At 36.4% G+C, this 26,991-nt stretch overlaps 1 protein-coding gene across 1 annotated transcript in view; it reads right to left on the bottom strand.

Moving 5' to 3' along the window:
* The window catches only part of LOC104386914 (chromosome unknown open reading frame, human C8orf34), a 138,794-nt gene that overhangs the window by 90,442 nt on the left and 21,361 nt on the right, over positions 1 to 26,991 (bottom strand). Inside the window, exons 5-7 of the mRNA XM_009995596.1 lie at positions 21,786 to 21,814; positions 14,285 to 14,454; positions 10,064 to 10,230 (exon numbers count right to left, since the gene is read on the bottom strand). Coding sequence (XP_009993898.1) covers positions 10,064 to 10,230; positions 14,285 to 14,454; positions 21,786 to 21,814 — 366 coding nt within the window. The remainder of the gene's footprint in view (positions 1 to 10,063; positions 10,231 to 14,284; positions 14,455 to 21,785; positions 21,815 to 26,991) is intronic.

The following is a 26,991-nucleotide window of genomic DNA, read 5'->3' as shown; positions in this document are numbered from 1 at the left end:
TCCCTTCCAGAATCTATTAATATGTGGTAGCTTAGATGAAGTTCTCATATAAGTGATATTTATCTACATTAACATACAGAATTAATACACTTTCTCCTCCCTATTTCTACTTGTTTTTAGTGGCAGAGGAACAAGTAGCCTCAGCACTCAGTCTAATACATCAGAGTTATTAGATTATCCCAAAACCCTGCTGAAAGCACCACAGTGCTCCACATGAGAAGGATCTAAGCTCATGTATCGACACGTGCTGATACCATTTGACTCAGTCATGTAAAATTAAGTTTATAAGATTACAATGTAATAAACATTATATATTTTTATTATTAATGCATTCTGGTGACTATTTTACATTGCATACATCATTATGTACGATAACGATGTATTCCCCCCACCCCTGGAGGGGGGAACAGACTACATAGAAGTTTCAAATCTAACTCTTAAAAGAAGCCACTAGTATCACTGAACATCAAAAAGCAGTAATTAAAGCCTACTTTAATGTATTAGTAAAACACAAATAACCTACATCTCAAACACATTTATAGTGTCAAACTCAGATATGAAACCAAGTAAAACAGAAAAATGAAGCAAATACAATGTATACTACTGGAAAACAATACCTAGTAAGTATTTTACCATAATATTCCGTATTCACTATTTCCTTAGTTTTGAGTACATCAGATTAAAACAAACAAACAAACAAACAAAAAATCCCAACACAACAAATAACAAAACAACAGTTTAGAAATTTCATACACTCTCCACTAACTGTGCCAGAACCTAAAACATCTGTATGCATGATGAAATTTAAATGGAAAACTGTTTTCTGTAAGTAGCATTAAATTATAGTTTCAGCAATTGGAAAGGCTTGACCAAATAATGAATGTATTGGAAAAACAAACTATGAATTTTTGGAAAAGGTGCTGTGTTCTTGTGCAGTGCATGGTGTTGGAATCAGTTTTTCTACAGGGATTTCCAACACCTTCCTCTTAACAAATTCCAATTTTTCTCTTGCAAAAAACATAGTCATTATATTTCCCACATCTATAAAAACAATATTTAATTTTTAATACTTATAATAAAACCAACACTAAAATATATTGTGCTGACATAAAAATGATATATTAACATATTTTAGTAATACCAAAACAACATTATTTTATTTATTAAATCTGTCATACTTTTTCATGTTTTTCTTTACTTATAAAATAAATACATTGATTTTGCTTTATTTATAAATAAATATATAAACAAATGTCTATCACCACCCAAAAAAAATCTTGCTAAATTTATACTTCCCTCAGTGCCCTTACTGGCAATAATTACCTTATTCTGAGTAATTTATCACTATAAAAAATTAGAAACAATTTGTTCAGAGAAAAGGACAGGAGTCCTGCACTTGGGTCACAACAACTCCATGCAGTGCTCCAGGCTCAGGGAAGAGTGGCTGAAAAGCTGCCCCTGGGGAAAAGGACCTGGGGGTGTTGATCGACAGTTGGCTGAGCCAGCAGTGTGCCCAGGTGGCCAAGACAGACAACAGCATCCTGGCTTCTACCAGAAGTAGTGTGGCCAGCAGGATTAGGGACATGACTGTCCCCCTATACTCGGCACTGGTGAGTCCACACCTCAGTGTATTCAGTTTTGGGCCTCTCACAGCAAGAAAGACATTGAGGTGCTGGAGCATGTCCAAAGAAAAGCAACAAAGATGGTGAGGAGTCTAGAGAAGAAGTCTTATAAGGAGCAGCTGAGGGAACTGGGGTTTAGCCTGGAGAAAATGAGGCTGAGGAGAGACCTTATAACTCTCTACAACTACCTGAAAGGAGGGTGTAGTGAGGTGACTGTAGGTCTCTTTTCCCAAGTAGCAAGTGAGAGGACAAGAGAAAATGGTCTCAAGTTGTGCCAGGGGATGTTTAGATCAAACACTGGGAAAAATTTCTTCACTGAAAGGGTTATCAAGCATTGGAACAGGATGCCCAGGGAAGTAGTTAAGTCATCATCCCTGGAGGCATTTTTAAAAAGTGTAGATGCACTGGGACATGGTTTAGTGGTGGACTTGGCAGTGTCAGGTTTATGGTTGTTCTCAATGATCTTAAAGGTCTTTTCAAACCTTACAGATTCTGTGGTTCTATTTACGAGCATAATCCCTTCCTCACAGCTGTTCATAGCCAAGGGACTTTCTGATGCATAGGTAGCAGCTATATCCTGCAGCCCTTGGCATATTTTTCTTCCATTAATCTGTCCAGCTCATTGTCAGCATAATGTAAATTGTTGGCATCCACACCATCATTAGCAAGTAACTCCATACATCAGTTGTGCAATACCTGAAAATATATGTCCTTTTATTTGTTTTAAAGTTGTCTTCAATTTCAACTCAACCCCAGAATTCTTATAAAGGAAAAAACATTAACCAGTTGTATCTTGTTCACCCGAGTTCTAGTAACCTATTGCTCTAACTCATGTAACGTACTATAGGAAAGCCTGTTCATTTAAGCCCTGATTCAATACAGTAAAGCAAATGTTTAACTTCTACATATAAGGAGTGTGAGCTTTCTACCTACTACCAAACATGACTGACTGAGGAAGTTCACTAGTACAGCTCATCTGATATTTTCCCAATAAAAGACACCTTTATTCAATGCAGGAAAAAAAAGAGAGTACACTACGCCATGTCTGGTGTTATTCAAGAGCCACAAAGCATATAGCAAAGCAGGATATGTGATGCTAAAGATAATCACTAAGAATGTAGAAGATGAGCGAGGCCGAAGTTCTTACCTCACATATGCAAATAAACACCTATTATAACTATAATTATTAATATCCCAGTTCTTCTACTCTGTAAAAATAATTAATATGTATTGAAAATCCCTGGTAATTTTCAGCCACTTAAATTTTGAGAAAGAATCAGAATTATATAGCAGGCAGTCCTCAAATATACAGATTCAGATTATACCACTTCAAATTATTTGAGACAGCATGGTACACAAACCACTCATGTTGCATCAGACCTGAAGAGCAGCTAGCACAGTGTCCCAAATCAAAATAGCCAGCAACACACAGATAGCAAGTACAGATCCTCTCAGTTACCTGCAATTTGCTGTCTGAAATAGCAAATGTACCAGAACCAACACACCGAGTAAGTTGGTACTGATCTATCTTTCACTAATGTATCTAGTTTTGTATATTTACACTTGTAGTCTCCACAATCTTCTGTGGCAATGTATTCCACAAAACAACTGTGCTCAACTCATTCAAAGATACTTCCTTACACTTCATAGCTTAAAATGCTATCTAAAAGATGCCACCTGACTCAATTACAGCTCTTTACTATTTGCCAGACACTTGATGTACTTGGCATATCTGGAGGTGGGCAGAGAAGTAAAACTGGTTATGAGAATCATGTTCTTGTCTTTCTTATAAAACACTGTTAGGGTGGGAGAGCTTCTTTCTATAGCTTCTGCAAAGGGACCTCTGTGTCTCAACAGCCAGTAAATATCAGAACTGAGAATCTAGAAGAGTATCAGTCTGATCCTATGATACTGGGTTCAATATTACACCCTAATGAGTGATACATGTTGCCTTCCTTAGAAAGAAATCCTAGGCATACAGGCCATAAAAATGCTATGGTACTACAGACATTTAGGTCCCTGATCTGAACAGTCAGAGAACTAGAATTACAGAGGCCCTGCTCTGTTCCTTATGTTTAAGCTTAAAATAAGCTTATTTATAGTTTGCCTGTGCAAACTATAAAAAAAAAAAGACATTTTAGACTCCTGCACATTGTGATATTCAGTACACATCTATTTATTCAAAATGAAACATTCTTTTGAAGCTTTTTATTAGCTCAGGTAACTAATTTCAATTCAAGAGAGTCTAGTGTCTCTGACTATAATTGGTTTTCTCTCTCCATTTTCCCTTTAGCAATATGAAGCACAATCAACTTCAGTTTCAACCCATTTTATGCTTATCAAAACAGAAATAACTACACAAATGTTGCAGCAACTGACTAATTGAATTCATAATTTATTCTAACCTTACAAACAGCCTCTTCAAAAAACTATAGAATTTACTAAGCTTACTAGAACCTACTGTCAGTCTAAAAATTCTACATAAACATCAAACACCTGGTAGTATTACTGACAGTAAAACTGAAGAGCAGGATTTCATTATTTTAAGGCTTTAAGCATCAAATCCTTGTTCTGTGAATAACCAGTGAGAGCTTTGCTTAAAATTAGATCAACAAAAAGATTCTCTCTGATGTTGCTGTCTTTTAGTGTAGGACATCAAGAGGAAATCAATGAAGTCCATGAATGACATTGAACAGACCTCTGAGTCTCTGTTGCTTCAGTGACTTTATATATTGGCAGAAGGAAAAAAATACTGAATATGGTATATAGTTAAATATTTACACAGGTGTTTAGTGACAAGTGTAATGCATGAAAACATATCAATTCAACCTCTTAGTCTTCAGTAGTGACTTGGGAAAATATCTTTAAGGTATTACCCTGGGTCTGTCTGGGAGGAAGTTGATTTTTTTCATAGCAGCTCACATGATGCTGAGTCTTATATTTGTCATTTGAACAGTGTTGATAACACACCAGTCTTTTAGGCATTGCCAAATTACACTTGCACAGAGTCGAGGTTTTCTGTTTCTCCCTATATTCCACAGAGGTAAGAGGCTGGGAGGGCAGACAGGTGGGATAGCTGACCTAAATTGACCAAAGGGATAGTCCAGGCCATATTATGCCATGGTCAGAACTAAAATCCGGGGGTGTTTTTTTGCAAAGTAGCTGTTGCTTGGGGACTGACTAGGCATTGGTATGCATGTGGAAAGTGATGAGTGATTCTTTTGGAATCGCTTGTTTGGGATTGGGGGATTTTCCTTCCTTCCATCCTTCCCTCCGTCCCTCTTTCTTCCTGTCAATTATTAAACTATCTCAAACCGCTTCCTTTTCTCTCCCCATCACTGTGGGGCAGTGAATAAATGAGGGGCTCTGTAGTCCTTAGCTGCTTCCTGGGATCAATCCACAAAGGGGGAGAAAACATATTTTGGGACTTCTGCATTCAGCTGTTCATTGTCAATCCAAATGCTGTATCTTTCAGGTGTTTTCAAGTACCTGGTAATCAAGAGCACCAGAAATTGCCTACCATGCAGATAGAAGAAGATTCAAGATAGATGGAAGACTGAAGATCTGTTTTAAGAAATTATTATAATAGTAAATTGCATTTATTGATATTTTTCTTAGAATCAAATAGTTCTGTTCAAATTGAGATGAACTATATCTTGCACATCAGACTCTCAAGAAAGAGCCATTCAATGTCAAATACCTATCACTTAGAAAGTCAATTACATCTCATAAAAGTAAAACTTAAGATATTTCATTCATACTAGCCATCCATATCATCTACAGAGCAGTAACAGTATGAAACTTCATATGCTAAACCTGACCCATATAATATAATCCTTTTACATCAGAAATAACCATCAAGAAGCACAAGGGTATGTAAATGCTTTACAGACTTCAGGAAGTAATGTAAGTAAAAATAAAAAAATAAAAAAAAAGCAATAAAATAGTGCGCTTTTTTGCTTTTTTGCTTTTTTTTTCCCCTTTTTCTTAGATACAGAGCATACCTCCTCTTTCCAGCTATTGAAATTTGACGGAACAAGAAAACTTCATATGAATAGCTTCATAAAAGCTATAACCACATTTGAAATGGAAGCATGTAAATCTATGGCAAATTCAAAAAGAGCTGCATCTGAGTAATCATCTACACAGTACAATTTTCCAGAAATTTCACTAGGAGGGCAGTAGTAATGAGGATACTCAAGTCATGCATACAAAGATACTTCATTTGACTCTTGAAAATATACTGTAAGATGAACAAGTTCGCATATTTCTCTTTTTAAAGAGAGAAAAATAATACCAGATCATACCTCGCTAAATATCTTCTTGGAATCTGAGAACATCAATGTTTCTTATTGCATTGAGTGTAAAGAATCAGCATTCAGTGATAAGAACATGAGACAAATAACACTGCCATTATCACTCTCCTGTGACTTGGACTAAAGCAACGATCACTACCTCTGATGAGACAGAAAACTTATCTTTTTCCAGTGGTACGAAAATACTGTGTTTCACTGATTTACCTGCTTGCTGGTGGTTCAAACCTGAGGCCCATCATACAATGAGTTTGTGATGCACAGCTGAGCAGGTGCAGGTCTGTGCTGTGCTGCACATACCACTTGGCTACAGGATTAAGTTAGTCTTCTAATCATAAGAAGACTGAAGGCAGCTCCCACTTCATATTTGGCAATTACACCACCTGCATGGTGTTATCTTAAAAGTGAACCACCATGTTGTGATGGGAACATACTTTTACTTGACAGTAGAAATGCTGAATGAAATTTAGTATGAGGGTGGTGAGACACTGAAACAGGTTGCCCAGGGAAGTTGTTCTTGCCCCCTCCCTGGAAGTGTTCAAGACCAAGTCAGATGGGGCTAGAAACAACCTGCTCTAGTAGGAGGTGTCCCTGCTCATGCAGGGGGGGTTTGAAACTAGATGATCTTAAGGTCCTTTCCAACCCTAACCATTCTATGATTCTATAAAGAGTGGTAGCTGAAATCAGATTGTTGTCATATAACATTCTTTTTCATCTTTGAACATATATTCATTTCAGAATTTATTCTTCAGAAGTGTAACAGCTTAATTATTTCTTCAGTTTTAAATCTTTCATTCTAGCTAAACCTTCAATGAAAATTCTGATTTAATAGGAGGTTTTTTGAAAAAAAGAATAAAAATATACCAACAGTCAGCTTCATGGTTTTGATACCTAAATAAATAAACTAAACTCTGAAAGATATTCTCTTGAACACATAATAAAGATGGAAGTTTGTGTCCTGCAAAATCTGCATTGTAAGAAGGTTACTCATTAAATCTTCTACTATAAATACTAGAATTTGTTTTCACAGAATCCAGACTTAGGAGCACTAGGCGTTGTAATTTTTTTTAAGAAAGGGCTTAATAAACAATGAATACTGAACTCTAAAGAGAATAAGTCAAGTAGCTATATGCAACAATGCACTGCAATTCAGTGATGGCAAGAAAGCCATGATTTCAAATTAGTTATACTGCATATAAGCAGTGTAAAAAGCATCAAAGTAGTTAATGGACTAATGCAGTACATAATAAAAAAATTCAATCCTAGTAACAGTTACTGATCTGGAAACTACAGCAATGAAAAATACCTACATTAGCTGACAGAAACTTCAGTTCTTTATGTTACCTCCAAAATAAAATTAAACATCCTTTCTGCGCAACACTTTATCACGTCCTCAAGTTTTCAGCAGTTCTGCAGAATGTAACATAATAATTTCATCAAATATAAACCACATACTGTCAGCAAATTGGAAAATTATAATTAAAACAAAAGCCAGTCTTTCAGAAGCACAGCAATTTCAACACCAAAATGTGAATACTGAACTTATTATCAGTGGTAGTTATTATAACATGGCTATACTATAATCACTGTAACCATGGCTGCTCATCAAATATGCCATGGTTTTGCCTCAGAATTACTTGTATAACACCCTCCCTGAATCAGAGCTCCTGTTTGTGACCTTTCCTAGTTTTAAGTTGATTTTGTAAAAACTTTGTCAGCTTTGGTGAAATGCATGATAGAAAAATGGCTTCGCATGGCACAAACCAGAATGGATTCTTACAATTGAGTCCTTATTAAAACATAAAACAAACAAACAAACAACACCCCCCCAAAAAAAAAAACCAAAACAAAAAAAACAACACCCAAAAAACCCAGACAAAAAAAACCAAGCACAAGCAAACAAACAAAAACCAAAACACTTTTTTGCACATAGATAATATGCTTCCCAAAATCAAGAACTAAAATTTCATTTATACTACCTATCTGGTTTCAGATACCTTCACAGATTCAAATATCTGGAAGACCTACCCATAGAATCATAGAACCATTAAGGTTGGAAAAGACCCTTGGGATCATCGAGTCCAATCACCATCCCTACTCTACAAAGTTCTCCCCTAAACCATATCCACCAACACCACATCCAAACGACCCTTAAACACATCTAGGGATGGTGACTCAACCACCCCCCTGGGCAGCCTACTCCAGTCTCTGACTGTGAAAATTTTGTTCCTAATGTCCAGTCTAAACCTACCCTGTTGCAGCTTGAAGCCATTCACTCTTGTTCCCATCACTAATTACCTGTGAGAAGAGAACAGCACCAACCTCTCTACCATGTCCTTTCAGGTGGCTGTAGAGACTGATCAGGCCTCCTCTCAGCCTCCTTTTTCTCAAACTAAACATTCCCAGCTCCTTCAAGCGTTCTTCATAAGATTTATTCTCTAGGCCCTTCACCAGCTTTGTTGCCCTCCTCTGTACTCCAGCACCTCGATATCTCTTTTGAATTGAGGTGCCCAAAACTGGACACAATTATCTTGGTGTGCCTTCACCAGAGCTGAGTACATCTCTCAATGCCGAGTACATCCACTGCTGAGTACATCTGTTGGATAACTTTTCTTCACTCTCTCCACAGAAGTTAAGAAAAGATTCTACTCTGTATGTAATACAGAATGAGACCAATAACATCACACACACACTTACCTACCACAGAATCTTAGAGGAGTCCTATGGTTTGTGCCAGCACAAGATACTCATTCAGCTTTCTTTTTATGTCACATTGATAAAGTTGGAAAGATCTGTAAGTTGCAGGAGGAAATATGGAGCTAATGCAGCTACAGACTAATTGTGGCCTTCACTAGAATCCAAGGATTACTTCTGGACATGCCAACTGATTCCATGAAGACTGCAAGCTCAGCCACAAGCACTGACTTCCTTCAAACACAAAGAACTAACTGACCCACTGTGACACCTGAGTGACCCAGCCCATTATTTCTTCTTTCTTGCAAAATCAAATGCATTCATCAAACTTAAAAACGACTTAAAAAAAAGAGGAAGTTCATATCAGTTCACAATTATTTAAGCATAACATGAACATTTTTACTATGATCATGGTCAAGCACTGGAACATGTTGCCCAAAGACATTGCAGAGACTCCATCTTTGGAGAGTCAAAATTTGAATGAACAATGTTCAGAGCAATCTGTTCCAGCTGATTGTTTTGAGTAAGAATTGGACTAGACATTTCCAGCAGTTCTTTCCAACCTCAACTGTTCTGTGATTCTATGAAGACTAGTGAGGAAGCAACAGAAATAAAAACAGAAACAGTGCAGAGAACCATGTGGCTTTTCGATACTTATATAAGGTCCAACCTGAAACTATTTGTGATAGAATTTTTAAATGTAAGAATACTGAGCTATCCTAAGATTGCATATTTCTCATACTTTGATCCCACATAAAATTCTATATGGCAAAAACTGGGGGAAAAAATTGAAATCAATGACTACCTACTCAGCATCGTACATTGAAGCTTTTAAAAATGGCAGAAAAAAGACTATTAATTAATTTTCATCAACAATTTCCCTCCTTTAGTAACTAATAATTCTAGAAAAGGGAGGAAGCAGTGAGTATAGAGCCTCTTAAGAGTCCAATTTAATATGCAATACAATCCACTGTAAAATTACAATCAAATCCTCTGGAGAGGTTACAATTCACATTGCATAAAGTATTTGTAGCTAGTAAGTCTCAAATAAAACCCACTTAAGTTAGAACTGTGATACAGCTAAGAAAAAAAGATTCTGCTACTTGTACATAAATAAATACATTTTCCAAGTAGAGCCTGCAAGTGATTCATGTAGGAAATCAAATTCATTACTTTAAGCACCTGAAGTATGTGATATTTCATGGGATTTTGATTGAGCTAGCAGTTTTTTCACACACATAAATGGTCTTAATTACATTCAGTCTTGAATGTTGCAAGTTAAGCACTGTAAACCTTCACACAGCTGCTGGATACTTCAGTTTCAAACACAGGGAGCAGTTTCAAACTAATTTAAGTTTGATCAGATATTGTAATTGTTAGGTTAATCTATAACTCTAAAAGTATCAGAAAATACACATAATTTTTTGCAGTTACCCAGCAGTTCCATTGCATCATCTTCATTGTCAATATCTTCTTCAGTTACAGATGGAGCTGTGCTTTGAGCAGAATCAAAGGAGTCCTGAGAAAGCATGGCAGCCAGCAGTTTCTTATGTTGCTGCTGTTGTTGTTTTAGTCCTTTGGTCTTTGGTTCCATTTTTAAGCTGCGAGGGAGGAAAGCACAACTTTCTCTTACTGGTGCTCTCTACAAAATATGTCACACATTTGTCAAATTACTGTAGCCCATTATGTCCTTCAGAACTGAAGGTTAATGCCATCAGATCACACATAAACCAGCTGGTTATCACTCGTTCCCTGATTGTTAGATGTTAGAAGTCACTTTGTGTTTTCAGTTCCTATCAACATTTTTCATTGAATGAGCATGGAGAATTTTCCTATTGGCTTTTTAGGCATTATTCAAATCTAAATAAGCTACATATGCAAAACAACAGGATGTCAATTACTAATCTGGATTGTTAAGGTACAAAGATGACAACAAAGAACTGCTCCATTGAGTATTTATGTTACCATGACCCCACAGGATTAAGGACTGTATACTTATGACAGTTCTCATGGTTTTTGACTTTTGTCCTTAACATAACTAACAGACAACTGGAACAAGACAGAAGTTACCAGAAGGGTCAAACACAGAACTTGCTATAGTTAGCAATTTCTGCCTCCTTACAATATCACAATACAGACAAGAGGATAGAGGTTTGGAACCCCACATGAGCCTATCATCTGTTGCACGAAGGCAGATCTATTCCAAATGTATAACATTTAGTGTAATCAATGATAGTTCATTTCACACTGCAAAGAAAAACACTAAAAAGACAAAGAGGACCTCAGAGACGAAGAACAGACTTTGAGTTTAGGACATCAGGTAATGGATGGGGCCTCTGCAAGCTCTAGTTCACTTCAGGCTCTAAGAAACAAGAGCATCATATTAAAAAACACTCAAATTCCTCACTACATACATACACTATCCCTTGAGAAAATTTTCCAAGAACCTTGCTTCTCAGAATTTCTCCAAGAAATTTTTCATGTAGAAAACTACTAACAACAACTTGGAAATTAGTTTAATCCTATTTTCATGGTGTTCAAATTCCTGAAAGATGAGCTCAGTACCAGAAGGATTGCCACCAGCACTTTCATATGGTCCCTTATCATATATTAATACCTTGCTTCCTTATAGCAGTAACAGAAAGCAGCACAAAATCAGTGACAAAGTATTTCCTTCTTAAACCCCATAACATTAAGAGCAAAAAGGTGATCCTTCATTAGGTTGACGTCACTCATACAGCTACCTAAGACTGACTACACTATATTTCCCAGTCAAAGTAGTAATGAAATCTGTCCTTCCAGTTACTAAAAAATAATTCTTCTTCTTCTATGAAGTAACAGAGCCTGGTTTTCAGATATACTACATGTGTGACCCCATTGCTCATCATCACAAGAATGTATGCTTTCAAGGAGGAAATAATGGTTCTTTCCCACTTTCCACTACTGAATGAAGCAAAAACCAGAAAAAAAACCTTGTACACTCTGTTCTGTGAAAAAACACAGAGAAAGAGGTTTGCATGACACTGATGGCAATTACTCTACCAGTGATCTGTCAAAGCCTAATCCTCTTGATTTACATAGTATTTAATGAATGTAGCATTTCCTTATGTTTAGTAATAGTTAAAAGAAAACACACTACTTGGAAGTAATGGGACAACTACTGCTTTTCACTTTCCTGTTCTTATGCTGAAGATCAGGATTATTTTTGAGAGTCTGCTGGCTTAAGACATAAATCCTGATAATTAGTGACCAATTAACTATCACTTTTTATCAAAAGCATTGCTAAACTAAACCTAAAAAGCAATTTGAAACATTGTATGTTAATTTCAAACTGTTCCCTCTTCCAGTGGCCATGTAAAAATGTAACTTAATTATTTTAGGCTACCTGGTGTTCCTGCCCATGCAGGGAGGTTGGAATTACATGGTCTTAAAGTCCCTTCCAACTCAAAATGTTCTGCCATTCTATGATTCCATGATACTTTAACTATGAAGAAGATGAATGAAATACAGATAAGGTAGCCAAAGGTTCTTTACAACTGCTAACAACTTTACTCTTTCAAGAATTTTATTTAACATCATAAAACTTGAAACTTTTCTCACTACTTTTAGATGTACTAGGTATATACTAAATTATTACTGCTCTCATGCATTTACTGCATAGCCAGTTCTAAATTCTGCTAATGGTATATTAATTCTTGGTAACACTGAATCAGACCTAAAAGAAACTGTCTGCTATTAGGGAACTATTATTAAACATTCAGATTAACCTTGATCAGTGCAGATCTTTTAAACTTCCATATATAGGTGGCATCAATTTTAGTATCACCACTGTCTTGAAGTTCTGCAATCTTCTGATTATTTTGCAAGCCTGCAAACAAGCTTTTTATAAATATCTTACAAAAGTTGATGACATGCTAATGAAGCCAAGAATTATACCAGACAAAATCAGTCCATATGCTGCATATAATTTAGTAGTAACTCATTTCCACTGAAAATAAGTATTCCCATTAAATTATACCCATTTTTTCAACAGGTCTTCAGCACTTACTGCACCTGCAAACTAGATGTCAGTGTCCCATAAGTCTTTCCTGGCATCAAGTACCTCATATTCTCCTTATTTTATAAACCAGGAAATGTGATTTTGTCGTGATACTCAACAAGACTTCTCAAACATTATTCTCAAAGCCATCAATCACATTTTTTAATTATAGTGTTGGTTGTGAGGTTTCTCACAACTTGTACCACCCTCTAAAAAGAGAGAAATATGCAGCTTTCAATCATCTGTTACTTAGAACTAAACCTCTTTCCTGCCTTCTAGACAGAGATGCTTATTTCTGCTCCTTCCTATGGAGAGAAGGGATACAATATCTTCAGTTTGCTCTGAAACATGGAACAGATCTTTATTTTTTGTCTTTTTGCCCTGCTGGTTATGGAAATAAAACCCAGACCCTTAAAATCAAGCTCCAGTGTCAACTGCTGACTCCATTACTCTCCCCAAATGGCACTGGAGAGACCCAGTGGCTGAGTTCTGTTGGTTCCAGTCCAGCTTCTGGCTGAGAGGATCATCACTACATGCTGCTACTTCTTTGAAATAATGGTACATGCAGCTTCCCCCACAATAATCTCATTAAAAGAAGAAAGAAGTACTCATGGATAACAAATGTTCCCAGTATATGGGGAAGGTTAACGAATGCAGCTTGTAAGAGTACAGCAGTTTCCTTGTGACAGGGACGTGAATTCCAGTGCAGAAAGCACACAGTGCACATAACACCTTACACCTTTTAAGAGGGAAAGCAGAGTTTCTGCATTCTTAAAAAGGAAAGAAAAATGCGTCTGCTGCAGTTAGAGTACTAGTTACAAGCAAGTAGAAAGTCTACAGGGCTGAGGGAGAACAGTAGGTGTTTTAAACCAATTAACAGAGAAAGTGCACAAGCTTTACACTTACTATACACAAAAAAAAAAAAAAAAAAGAAATCCCCTGTAAAAAAAGGCTGTGAACATGTCTGTGATGAAGAGGTATGTTTAAATAATGGAAAATGGAGTCCTTGTAAAAATTATATCTTCTATGTAGCTGAAGCACATTAAAAAACATACTCCTCCACCCTCAGTCAAGCATAATAAATTGTGAGAAGCTATTTCCTGCAGAGAATCCAATTTTCCCTTTGAGAAAGAATTGCTATTAACAACAAGATGCTAAGTTTAAGAACTGAAGAACTTTGAGAAGTCCTATTAAAAATAACATAGATACTGTTTCCCTTGACTAGCTTTCCTTCAAATGAGAAAATCAGATTTACCATTAAACTGTCAAGAAGATTAACAAACAGCTACCACCAATCAATGAAAGACAAAAAGGTTTTAAGTATCCGAATGAAGTTATACTCACAAAAATACACAATGGACTCCAGTCATGTCCACATACACTTAGCTTTATACATGGGAATAAAACCATGTGATTGCAAATACGTATAAAGTTAATCACATATAAAAACATGAGAAAAAAGCAGTCACACATTAGTGTCTTCCATTCCTTCTGCATGTTGCCACACTATGACATAGGAATTTAAAAGCCCTGCACTCTGCTCTCAGAAATGGAGTGTTAAAAAGGCAGCTCTGCTTCACAAATTATAACATTTTTAGGCCAAATGAAAATCCCACCTTCCTCCAGGACTGCTGCTATCCTCGCTGTCCCACTGCTCGTTTTTATTCCTTGGTATTGGAGGTTGCAGCATCTCAGCAGCCAGTGGGTCTGCATCATTCTCTTCACGGCCAACCCATTCGCCAATCACACGAGGTCTGAGAAGGGGGGTGTTAAAACCTGCTGTGTCCTGAAGACAAATAAAGAAGACAACAGAAACACTGCACTGATTATTCTCAACTACACATGTAAATAGGAAGAGAAGATATAGAAAATAAAACTATTCATTAAAAAACACAAGAACAGTACATTATCATTTCAGAGGGATACAAAATACCCAGAAACAATCATGGACTAATTAAAAGGTTCCCACTAACAAAATTTCAAGAGATTTGCCCACTCTAAGGACTCTCTTATTTCTTAGTTTGCAAAAGCAAGTGTAGAAATCTGAGGTATCATCTTGAAAAATCATACTTTTTCTTAAAAACACAACTCTTAAAACCAGCACTTTGTCAGTTCTGCTAAGCAACTCATGAGGTCACTTGTACAATGAACATCCCAACAAAAAGTGTTGTAAATAATTAGTGTCACACTTATCTGCATTATGAATTAATGCAAACCTAAAAAATACATCTGCATTTGGCATTTTAAAAATAACCCTGCTGGGATTTGCATAATGTATCTTTCAGTTCTGAAAATTGCATTAACATTTTAATAAAATGCATTTCTGAAACTAGTACTCATATTTTTAACCACTTGATGGAAGAAGATAGCTGGAGAGGATTACAAGAAGCACACAAAATGCAACTGGAATAGTAATGACTTGCATCGTTACATTGGGAATTTAGATTAAGGGAACAAATTGTCCTTAGAAATTGTATGAAAAAGCTGTTCAGAATTGATGAGTATCTCTGTTCTCAATGTAACTAGAATGGTTGTAGGCAACAGGTCATGTACAACTGTATAGTCAAACTAAAAAACATGCATGTATGCAAAAAAAATAGATATTAAATTATAAGATGGGAATATTTATTTTGCTTTAATTAACTTCATGTCTAGGCTAGCAAAGACATGTCAAATACACTGTTCCTAATTAAGAAAAAGATATTGTATTCTTATCCTTTAGTGACAGAAAATTTTAGGAAAACAAATCCTTGTCTGTTACCTGGCTCAGTGTCTCAATAAATATTCCAACCATAAATCAGTGCTTTCCAAAGAGCATCCGGATAAAGTACAGCACAGTGATTACTTAGCCTAGAAACTGTATTTTCTCATCTTTCTAAAAGCAAACCATTTTTGAAGTCTCTTCCTAATTGACACAGATATGGTAAAAGCACAGTTTGAAGTAGAGGCCTCTACTGAAATGAAACATGAAAAAAAGCCTGCAAACGGCTTTCAAATGAATACATTTATTCTACTGTGGCTAGATGCTGTAATTTTGCTCAGCAGAACTCCAAGAGCTTCCATTTTGACAAAGTCAAATGTGATCTAGGCCCTGGATTAGAGTAATTCACTCTTGCTCTTCTGTTCTTCTTTCTGCAACACGCCTGTGAGTGCATTACTGCCCTCTGTTCTCCATACAACTCTCCAGAGTTCTCCATCACATTACTAGTTCATTTTTTACACGTCTGTTCTCTGCAAGGCTGAGGTGACACAGGGGGACCAGTGAAAATTGAAAGAAGCCAATCATAGAATCATTAAGGTTGGAATGGATCTTAAAGATCATCAGGTTCCAACCCCTCTGCCATGAGCAGGGAACCCTACCACTAGAACAGGTTGCACAAAACCTCGTCCAACCTGGCCTAATACAGAAGAGAGAAATCTGTGGAAAACACCATGGCTTCAGAAGGTTTAGAATCCCTAACCACTGGTGTCTTTCCTTTGTGTATTTACAGATACACATTTTGTGCACCTGTCTGGTGCTATGTCAGTCAGGTAATGTAGATGACAGTGGTCTCTGGTCACTTGAGACGCGTAACCTGTCACAGGTGTAACTACAATAATGATCCTGTGAATTAATAAAAACTATTATTCCACTGCACACAACACCTTCATTACACAGAGCACTTATATTAGTTTATTCAAGTAAGAACAATTTTGCCCCTTTGTGAGGTTTATTCCTGCTACTCTAGCCATTTTCTCCCTTGCCTTTCTCCCTGGGATAACTTCAAATAACTAACAAAAAATGGTTGCTGGAGCTAGTTAAGCTTGCAAGAACTTGCAGTGTTAAACTCATTAAAAGCTTTCGGTCCCTAAAGTGAAAAGCAAGAGCACCTAAAAATTTGCCCATTACTTCAGTACTGTAAGTTTGACAACTGACACTGTACACTGCACCATCAGCATATGAATAAACCATGAATGCTGTGTCTATCCTTATTATGCTGTTTTCTAGACATTTTAGGGATTCAAGTAGCACTTTCATACTTTACTTAGTAGAAATGTAATTTACATGACATAGTCATGCTTTGCCTCACTTTATCACCTTGGTTTCCTTTTTGAATCTTTTTAGATTAGCACACCACAGTTTCAGTGACCTAATTTATTTTCCTCCTTTCAACTATGTAAGCAGCCACAGAACAAAACAGTAAATGGAGAATCAGAGGTGGTTCTATTCAGAACACCAGGACATTTATTTGGCACCTTATTTCAAAAGCTTCAATAAATTCAGATGAAGTAATCTGTTCTCAAACAAGTTTTTATAGTATTTAGTGTGTGTGTATATATATTTTAAAAATATATAAAAACCTTAGAATCTTAACCAATTTCAAATTCACATTTTCCCTTAAATAACAGAAGAAACTGACAATTACGTTAGTGTGCACAGAAATATTTTCAGGACAGGTAGGTATTTAAATCTGCACTAAATGACCCTAGAGGATTACTTTATGGTGCAGGCCAGGTGTCATCCGTTTACCTTCCATATCAATGGCTACCAACTCAACACACTCAAGCTTCCTTTATGTGGAGACAAGGAGAAGGCAATGAGACTGGAGAACTACCTACCAGGGAGCATAACAACATTTCTGTATCCATTTATTTGAGCACAGTTTAAAAGTTCAGTATTCCTAACTTATATGCATTTTAAGGACTCCTGCATAGTGAGAAATACTTTTGGGTGAGCAGAAATTTGTTAGAGACTTAGACTAGTTGTTTCCTCTATTTTGTTAATTATAACCCGAGCCCACTGTAGCAATACAATGGAAGAAGGAAGTACACCCTAGACACAGCATAGAAAAAATGTTTTAATATTACCCTTGATGGTCAAAATCTGGTGTGAATTATTAGATCATCTTCACTTGAGTCTGGTTCTGGATCTCTAATACTTAACTGTCTCCCATTACTAGCGTTTGAAGTAATTGAATGATATTGTTGGGAATTTTGGATAAATGTCACAATGTTATGACAGGTTTCATACTACCTGTGAGAGCTCCAGTACATGAAGCTTAAGTAAAGCACCAATCACATGGAATATAGGGATTATACGAAAATCTTATCTATTTAAAAAGAAAGTATATCTAGTCTCTGTATTTGCAGTAAAGAAAAAAAAAAAAAAAAGGTTGAAAAACCTTATGTAAGAGCTCTTTAGAGGATCAAATTCAGAAGATTGAGAAAACTCCCTCTACCTCTTTTAAATTGATTTAAAATTACAATATTTCAGTCTCCAACTGTAGCAAGAGGTGAAGAGCATGACTCCCTTTTTTGCAATGGCTGGTTCAGAAACATTGCTGACATGATTACAACCACATAAACCCATTTTAAGTATTTTTCTGCTCTGTAGCATCCTGCCTACATTTTGCCTCAATGTATCTTACAATGCAGACATTCTACAGTGCAACATGTATTACAGTTTATTTTGTGATATACAATTAGGGTCTTCCAGCAGCAGCAAATTCTAGAGAAGGCACATCAGTAGTCCCACAGTCAGCGCATTCATGTAGGATGTGGGAACTTCAAAAGTATGGCTATCCCTTATTTCTGTGTGTATTTGAACTTCTGCTTCCCAGGAAGGTGCCCAAACAGACTTAGGAAAAACAACCCTGAAATTCACAGAGCAAATTCTAGAGAAGGCACATCAGTAGTCCCACAGTCAGCGCATTCATGTAGGATGTGGGAACTTCAAAAGTATGGCTATCCCTTATTTCTGTGTGTATTTGAACTTCTGCTTCCCAGGAAGGTGCCCAAACAGACTTAGGAAAAACAACCCTGAAATTCACAGTGAATTCAGTGGTTTTCTCTAGATTTTTTTTTAATTTTGCCTAGCATTCTGAGAATTTCCTAGCTCAACTTATGTTTACATTAAATTATTTGCATTATTAAGGAGCTTTAGCAAACTACACACTTTCATTTTCATTTACATTTTTCATTTTCATTATATCAGTGAACTCAGAAATTTTATTAGATTGTGTCAAACTGAAAGCTTCCATTTTTAAAGACTGACCTTGTCTGCCTATATTTTCCCTGCCTTTGTCTTGGACTGAAGCCCTAAGTACTGGCACAAAGGTAATGATAGCATGTATTTGACAAGAATCCGTTAAAATGAAACATCATTCCACAAGTGACTGTAATTCAGAGCAAACTGTTTTCTGAAATCCAAATACTCAAGTAACTAAGCAACTGACTAATTAACTGAATTACTTGGAGGAGTTACATCAAACAACAATACTGATCAAGTACTCTCCTGACAAAGGCAGCTAGATGTTACTGCAGCCAGAAAGACATACTTTGTTTAAATACACTTGCATAATTAGGAACAAAAATAAAGAAACATACACATTGATTCTCTGTTTTCTTCACATTCATAACCTAAACCACAGATAGAACAGCAAGGTTATGGGCAATCTCCTAATCAGCAAGAACATTCAAAGTGCTGAGCCAACTCATATAAACCATGTTACTACCTAGAAAGGCTGGACCAGGTGATTCCTGAGGTCCCTTCCAAAGTGGCATTCTACAATTCTGTGTTTCCTAATCATCAGGAAAATAAAGCAAGGAAAAGCATAAAGAAGAATTTATTATTGTGCTTAGTTTTATGTCTCCCATGACATCTATGTAATGCCAAAATTCTAACAGAACACAGTGCCAAGTTTAGGCAAGCTGTTCTAGACCCATGACATGCACCTGATGGATTAAATGGTTAATCCAAACCACAGATGAATGTGGTTTGAAAAATGATTCAGTGCTGCTGCAACCTAAATAAGGAAGCTGTAGTCCCAGCATTTATTTCAGGGGAAAGAATTACAATGAACTTGACAATATTTTTACTTGAAAAATAAACATTGCCCGGGAACAACTTCAGGTGAAAAGGAATCAAATTCTCTTTAATGTTAAATCACTACCAAGTTGTCTTTGGTTGCTTTTGGCCCAAGCCAAATAATACACTTAGGAACAAGTCACAGGAAGATTTGGGGAATTGGCTCAGGCAAGCGGTCATTCCTAGGAGGCAGGATTCCACAGAATGGTCCTGGTTATGGTTAACTTCTTAATACAGAACTAGCCTTCATGTCCCTTAAAAATCCTTAAGGTACAAAACAAGAAAGATAAATTAAGTTCACTAAAACACACAGACAAAAAATTGCACTGCTTCCATAAGTCTATCCTGGAAGCCTGTTGAGCAATGCTGCACAAAGGAAGCATGCTAACGGCTTTATTGTTTTGGTTTTTTAAACTTATTTTACACATAACTTTTGAATTCAAGAACTTATAAGTTACCTGTCCTCATCAGAAACATATGTTAAAGCACATGCAGTATTGTAAAGGTGTCAGGTACATTCTATGATTCTATGAATATATGCTATGAATGTTGATAACATAATGTCAAGTTTCATTTTTAAAAAAAACATCACCTTCCAATTTTAAATCATAAACTACAAGGTATATGGTAACAAAAAGAAAAGTCTTCACTCAGACTGGATCCTGCAGAAATTCACCAAAGATCATTCCCATTTCTGTTTTCATTCAAAATAATTAAATTTAAAAAACATTAATGTTTTTATAGAGTCATAAAATGTTTTGGGTTGGAGGACACCTTAAAGATCATCTAGTTCCAACCCCCTTGCCATTGGGCATGGACACCTCCCATTAGACCAGGTTGCTTAAAGCCCCATCCAGCCTGGCCTTGAACACTTCCAGGGATAGGGCAGCTGCAACTTCTTGAGGCAACCTGTGCCAATGTCTCATCACCCTCACAGTAAAGAATTTCTTCCCTATGTCTAACCTAAATCTCCTCTCTTTTCAGTTTGGAACAGTCTCCCCTCATCCTATCACTACAAGCCCTTGTAAAAAGGCCCTCCCCAGTGTTCCTGTAGGCCCCTTCAGGTACTAGAAAACCACTATAAGGTCTCCTTGAAGCCTTAACACTGAAGTACCTCCTAAAAAATATATGTAAAAACTACTTGATAACAGGCTTTAGCCCAAAATGTCTTTTTCCTCCAACAAACACTATTTCATACAAAATCAAATGAAGAGGTATTCATATGCATTCTTAAAGGTAAGAATTTCAATGGAAGGACTTTTTATTGTATTTCTCTTAACTTCTGGGCACAATCAAGGAAATAGTAGGAAGGAAGACCTAGATACTATTATACTCTTAACATTAACAGTTACATAAAGCAAGGCCAAAATGATAAGTAAAGGCCATAGTTTTGAAATGGCAGCCCCATAAGCATGAGACTGCCTGGCAATAATTATCAATTTTGTCTAACTGGCCTTTCCTGGAGAACCCAGTGGAGTTTTTTTAATGCACTTTTAAATAGAAAGGTTCAGGCCCTCATTTTAGCAGGAGAAGGGAAGATCTTTTTAAAATTGTCTTAGGCATTATTCCTCTGTCTTCTACACCTTTTTTATTTTATTTTGCTGAGACTAATGGTTTCTGATCCAAGATTCTTGGCGCTAGAAGTGCTGTTCACTAATGAGAATAGGAAAGATAAAGGTGTTTTGTTTCCTTTGGAACTTTGAAAAATTAGCTTGACTACCCTTTCAGCATAGTTTATTACAGCTAAAACTAAAATTTGTGTTAACTGTGTAATGTATCAGAAGGGCCAAAACACAAGAGATCATTGTTTGTTGCATTCAGCAAGGAAGTAAAGACTGATTTTGTGTCCTGTGCATTCCTGATCAAATCTTGGGAACAAAAATTGTTTCTATATAGTCTCACAAATTATATCTGAGGATTCAGAATTCATGAATTTATTTAAAGCTAAATATTTCCAAAAGTACATAAAGTGACACAACAGACTATATTAAACAAAGATGGTATCAAGATTAGAAGCACTTCCATGGCCTTACTGAGAGTGTCTTGAACTCAGTGAGCTTTTTTTTTTCATAGTTGACAGCCCACCCTGGATCAGCCTCTTAATCTATCAACATATACTGCATTTACCCATATAGCTTTCCATACCCAAACTTCCCCTGAGCCCAACAGAACTGAACATGCTAGGACAGGGAAATGCAGCTCTCATTGCCTAAAATTATCACAATCATCTGTCTGTTTGTACTGTTCATAAGGTATGCAGTAAATCTTACCTTATCAAGTTCATCAGAAATAGCAATGCCTGAAAACAAAACAGATTAAAAGAAAAAATAAATTAGAACCACACTTTCTATAAATGTCTTTACTACAGTAAGTAAGAATAAGGTTTCATTTGGAAAGTTAACACATTGTTCTCTGCACACTGCTGTACCATACAATATATCGTACTTTGTTCCACTAGTGAAATTGCCTGAGAACAATAATACTCTTAACTTTCCTCTACTGCAGTATTATCAAAATGAGTTTTCAAAAAAACTATGGAAATGAAAACAGCAGATGTGCCAGTACAGTGAGAAGCTTAAGTATACTTCTACCTGCTTTCTCAAATTAAACCAGCAACATAGTATCTACATATGGACACATTATTATGCAAATCTCACCCTGATCAGCATGCATACCATCATACTGCAATTACAGGGCAACATGGACGTGACTCTCCTCTCTTCCTCCATTGTTCAAAGTAGAAACAATGCTATGAAAACAGATGGAACTTAAAGAGAGGAAAATCTCAACCTAAAATTTCACAGCAGAATGCAAAACAGTTTTTCTAAATCCTCTGAACAAGAACTTGTTTATTTGCTCTTGTCCTTTCTGCTGATGCCTGCCTGAGGCTTTCCTATGCTTGCTTCCATCAAGTCATCTAGCTCTTTTAATTATGACTATCCTGCAGCATATTAAAGATGCACAGCTGGTCTCAGAATTTTTAACATATCTACACACCTCATTCTTAACACATGGAGAGATCAAGTAATCACACATCTAATGCTATCATGTTGAAAATATTGTTATACCAAAAGGAAAGCATCTCCCAGGTTCCTATGAGATTTGATAAGAAACATTTTCAGGTTAGAACTTCAATTCAAAAACCAAAAATAAGCATGTCCTAGTGGTGAAAATAAAGTAGAGAAATAACTATTCATAGGAAGAATACACACTTGAAAGATGTTTTCTAATTCATAGCACATTACCAAGACAACTTCTACCAAGGAATACAAGAGATTATATTGCAAAATATGTAGTACCAACTGAGCAGAGTTATCCTTTGAAAAATCACACTAAAGATTGCAGCAGTACAAGCTTATTTCCATTGCATTTTTATTTCTTACTCTTTGGTATACCATAACTACATTATTTTGTTGTTGTTTTTTACTGTACTTTTAATCATTAACTCTATCTGACTAATTCTCAGTTTAGATTATTTCCTTATATTGATTTTTGTTTTAAAATCAGTGAAGTGCTAGGAAAAATGCAATTATAATTTTCATTTATAATTTCTAGAAAGAAGAAACATGCAAGGACCTAACACAGTATAGTCAGCCATTCAATAGTTCCAAAGTAGATTATAGTGTATATATAGAGCTACGAAGATGATTAAGGGAGTGGAACATCTCCCTTATGAGGAAAGGCTGAGGGAGCTGGGTCTCTTTAGCGTGGAGAAAAGGAGACTGAGGGGTGACCTCATCAATGTTTACAAATATGTAAGGGGTGAGTGTCAGGGGGACGGAGTTAGGCTTTTCTCGGTGATGACCAGTGATAGGACAAGGGGTAATGGGTGTAAATTGGAGCATAGGAAGTTCAAGGTGAATATCCGAAAAAATTTTTTTACTGTGAGAGTGACAGAGCACTGGAACAGACTGCCCAGGGAGGTTGTGGAGTCTCCCTCACTGGAGACATTCAAAACCCACCTGGATGAGTTCCTGTGTGATGTACTCTAGGTGACCCTGCTCTGGCAGGGGGGTTGGACTAGATGATCTCTCGAGGTCCCTTCCAGCCCCTAAGATTCTATGATTCTATGATTCTATGATATTGAAAAAGATCCATTTTTCCTAACCCTTCCATCCCTCACAGCCAGTAACCTGTTTTAATCAAAGATCAGTACTGAAAACACCAAAGATCAATCAGGAAACACTGTATACAACTATATGCCTCACACAAAAAGCTCTACTAACTTATCTGATTTAGTTACATATAAACACATGAAATTGAAAATCATCCATATTCTAAATGAATACTTTCAGCAAAATACTTTTCTGTGTAAGTCTCACTGGCTTCCCAGAATTTACTCTGAATTTAGAGAAGACCAAGTAGTTGAATTGACCAGTATGCTACAAGACACCAAAACTAACTGTATTTCTTAGATAAGCATGTAGAGAGATAGCAGTTTCTGAGGACATATTTCCAAAATAAAATCTTAAAACTTTAGAAAACTTTTATCTTTGCAATCACAAAATTAAACACGCACTCTTTTTCTCTCTCTTTCTCTGATGTGGCATCAAGGGAAAAGAAACTGGATTATCAGAGAGAAACTTCTACTAAAGCTTGTTACAGTAATCTTGAGATCATTAAGAAAACTTTATTAGTTACTGATAATACAATTCCATTAGCAGAGACCAGGATAAATTAACCCATAAAAAGGTGAGTTTAAAAAAGCTTCTCATTTTCTTCCAAGACACTACTGCACCACACACTTGGTATGGTTTAGTCTTACCAATTTTCTTTTGCAGTTGGCAAATGGACAAAGTATCATGGGTGAAGCTGTGAGGAGGAGGAATTTGCACCCTGTGTGCAGTAGACAGAAAATCAGGACAGCGAGGTAACTTTTTTGGTTGTGGATCTTAGGTGGAATAATATGAACTCCAGTTTTCACAAAGTAGCTCCTCAAAAATTTAATCCCATTGTGTACTTACCATAACATTAAAAAAATGCAACAAACAAACACACCTTAATCCAGAATGCAACAATCCAGAATCCAACAGAAATATTTAGGATTTCTGTTATTCTCTTAAACTTTAGAAAACTCCTGACTTTTCAGTAGTCAAATAAGTTACTGTCAGTTAGTTTATTTTCAAGTAATACATTGACAATTTACAATAGTTTAATTTCTACAAAGTAAAGATAGCAATGGTCGCTATCTTTGGTCTGTGTAATTGCTAATATCCAGAGATCAGCCTTTTTGAAAAATAAAACCCTCTTGTCTCATATTTTGTATATTTGACAACCACTAATTGGTTGTGCTTTGTTTCTTGTATAGTTATTTTCACTTCTTTCTCTGTGGCTTTCTGACAAAGTAAAGGAGGGAATATAAACTTTACTTTTTATGTATTCTCATTGGAAAATGTCATTGTAACAACAGAATACTAGAGACAAAGTGACAACCCATTCCATGAAACTACTGTCAATGGAAACAGCTATGTTTCAGGTTTAGGTAAAACATCGATAGGTATAGCCAAAGTGTCCTTACACTAAAAGTTTTTCACCTAACAATTTAGTCACTTCCTCAAACTGTACCTTTTTCCTTCACAACTTTATCCTACTTACCAAAAAGCTCTAACACCAGAAAAACTGACACACCAAGTGTCACGGTGCAACAGCGTTAGTAACAGACTAGTGGGGGTCAGGATGCTTCTGTTATGTTCCTCCACTCCTTTCTTACAGAGAGAACCAATTCAGACTGTGACACCTAGTTTGTTCAAACTTGAATCCAATGGCTTTGTTAGAATATAGATTATTAGGAACAACTGTTTCTGAATTCCCTCAGCTTAAAGCATTTAAAGCTTGAATCTGCATGATGGTGAACATAGAGAATGGAAGATTGAGGGTTACTTCATCACTGCTCTGCCTCAAGTCACTGAGCAGTGCATGCAAAGGGGACTGCTGAAAAAGTTCTGCCTCTGTTGGGGAAGGTCTTCCAATGTCAAAGGTTAATCTTTCAGAAATAAGGCAGTTGCTTTACCCCTACTCTCACAACAGCTGTTTTTCACAATATTTGCTATTGGTTTATATCATAACTATGACTGACAACTATACAAAACTACCATTCTTACTTTCTGCAATGAGAGACTGCAGTGTTTCAACTCACAGGGTGAGAGATTTGGTTGCCACTACCAGCTAAGGCTCACAGACAAGGTTTACAGCGGGAATTACTTAGGTATCTAGCTGACAATTTTATGTCTTTAAAAATCCTCCCTTTTACAAGTAATTAGGGGTGCTGAATTTTGATCAGACACCACAAGTACCCACCCCACGCAGCTGCCTGATTAACACAGACATATACAGGCCACTTATTTCTACCTTTGAGTGCAGTGACCCTCTGTACTGCAAGGGTGCTGGAACAATAAAGTAATTGGTGTGAACATGCTTTTACAGTCCCTTCAGAAATGCTCCACAGCCACAACTACTGCCATCTGTGATCTGCAACAAATGTGGAAAGGGCCTGTTCATGCTAGCACAGCCTCTCTTGACTGGAACACTTTCATCCTGTCAACAGCTTGATTTTTTAAGAGAACTGGAAGAAAAAGGTACTCTCTGAAAGGTCCTGCACACTAGGATTAAATGAAACATGACTACAAGATAACACAAGAACAACACAACTTATTAATACTTATGATATTCTGTTATTATCATGCCTACATTAAGCAGATTGCACAAAAGCATATCTCACTGTATTAGCCATGTACCTTATGGCTATTTTATAACTGAAATATTTAACCAGTTGCTCGTCATGCCTTTTTTTTTTAAATTAGCATGGATTATTTAAACCATTTTTTACACAGTTAGATTTTTGTTGCCAATCTCCTACCCCTATAGCAATCTGCAGTGGGACAATGATGATCACTGAAGCATTATAGCATCATCTTTGATGAAAAAGCCACCTCCCAAAATGTATCTGCACCATTCTGAGACTAGAACAAGTATCTTCCACAGTAAAGAAAATACTTTCTGCTTAGGACAGTCTGCTTCATTTCTATCTTACCAGGAAATGAACTTTCTTTAAAAAGAAAAATTAACATTGTTAGTAACAATTCCATGAGTCTAAAAAATGCCCAGCTCTTTCACATGCAGCTCCTAGCACAAGAGTTTTATTTGTTGCTGCTCTTCTGCAACAAATACGATTAATCCAGTACCAAGATGCGTCTCCACTCAGTGGTATTATTGCTCTTTGATTTTTAATGATTTTTAGACTTCGATGCTCTCAATTCAACAGCATAAAATTAATTTTTAAAACTGTAGACAGAAATCACTTCAGGTCTTTTTGAAATGGCAAGTCATAAAATCCCTGCCTGCTGCATTATTCCTGATCAGCTTTACAGCAGCTTAAACACTTGAAATACCTTAATATGTTACACACACCTCAGATTACAGAACAGGTTTCCTGATAAGAATGAAAGTTGTGAAACTTCAGAGACCCCTACCATTCCT

The sequence above is a fragment of the Chaetura pelagica genome, unplaced genomic scaffold (assembly GCF_000747805.2).
Source record: "Chaetura pelagica isolate M959 unplaced genomic scaffold, ChaPel_1.0 scaffold83, whole genome shotgun sequence".
Classification (NCBI taxonomy): Eukaryota; Metazoa; Chordata; class Aves; order Apodiformes; family Apodidae; genus Chaetura; species Chaetura pelagica.
The sequence above is the reverse complement of the archived record's forward strand: the minus strand, read 5'-3'. Positions and strand labels throughout refer to the sequence as shown.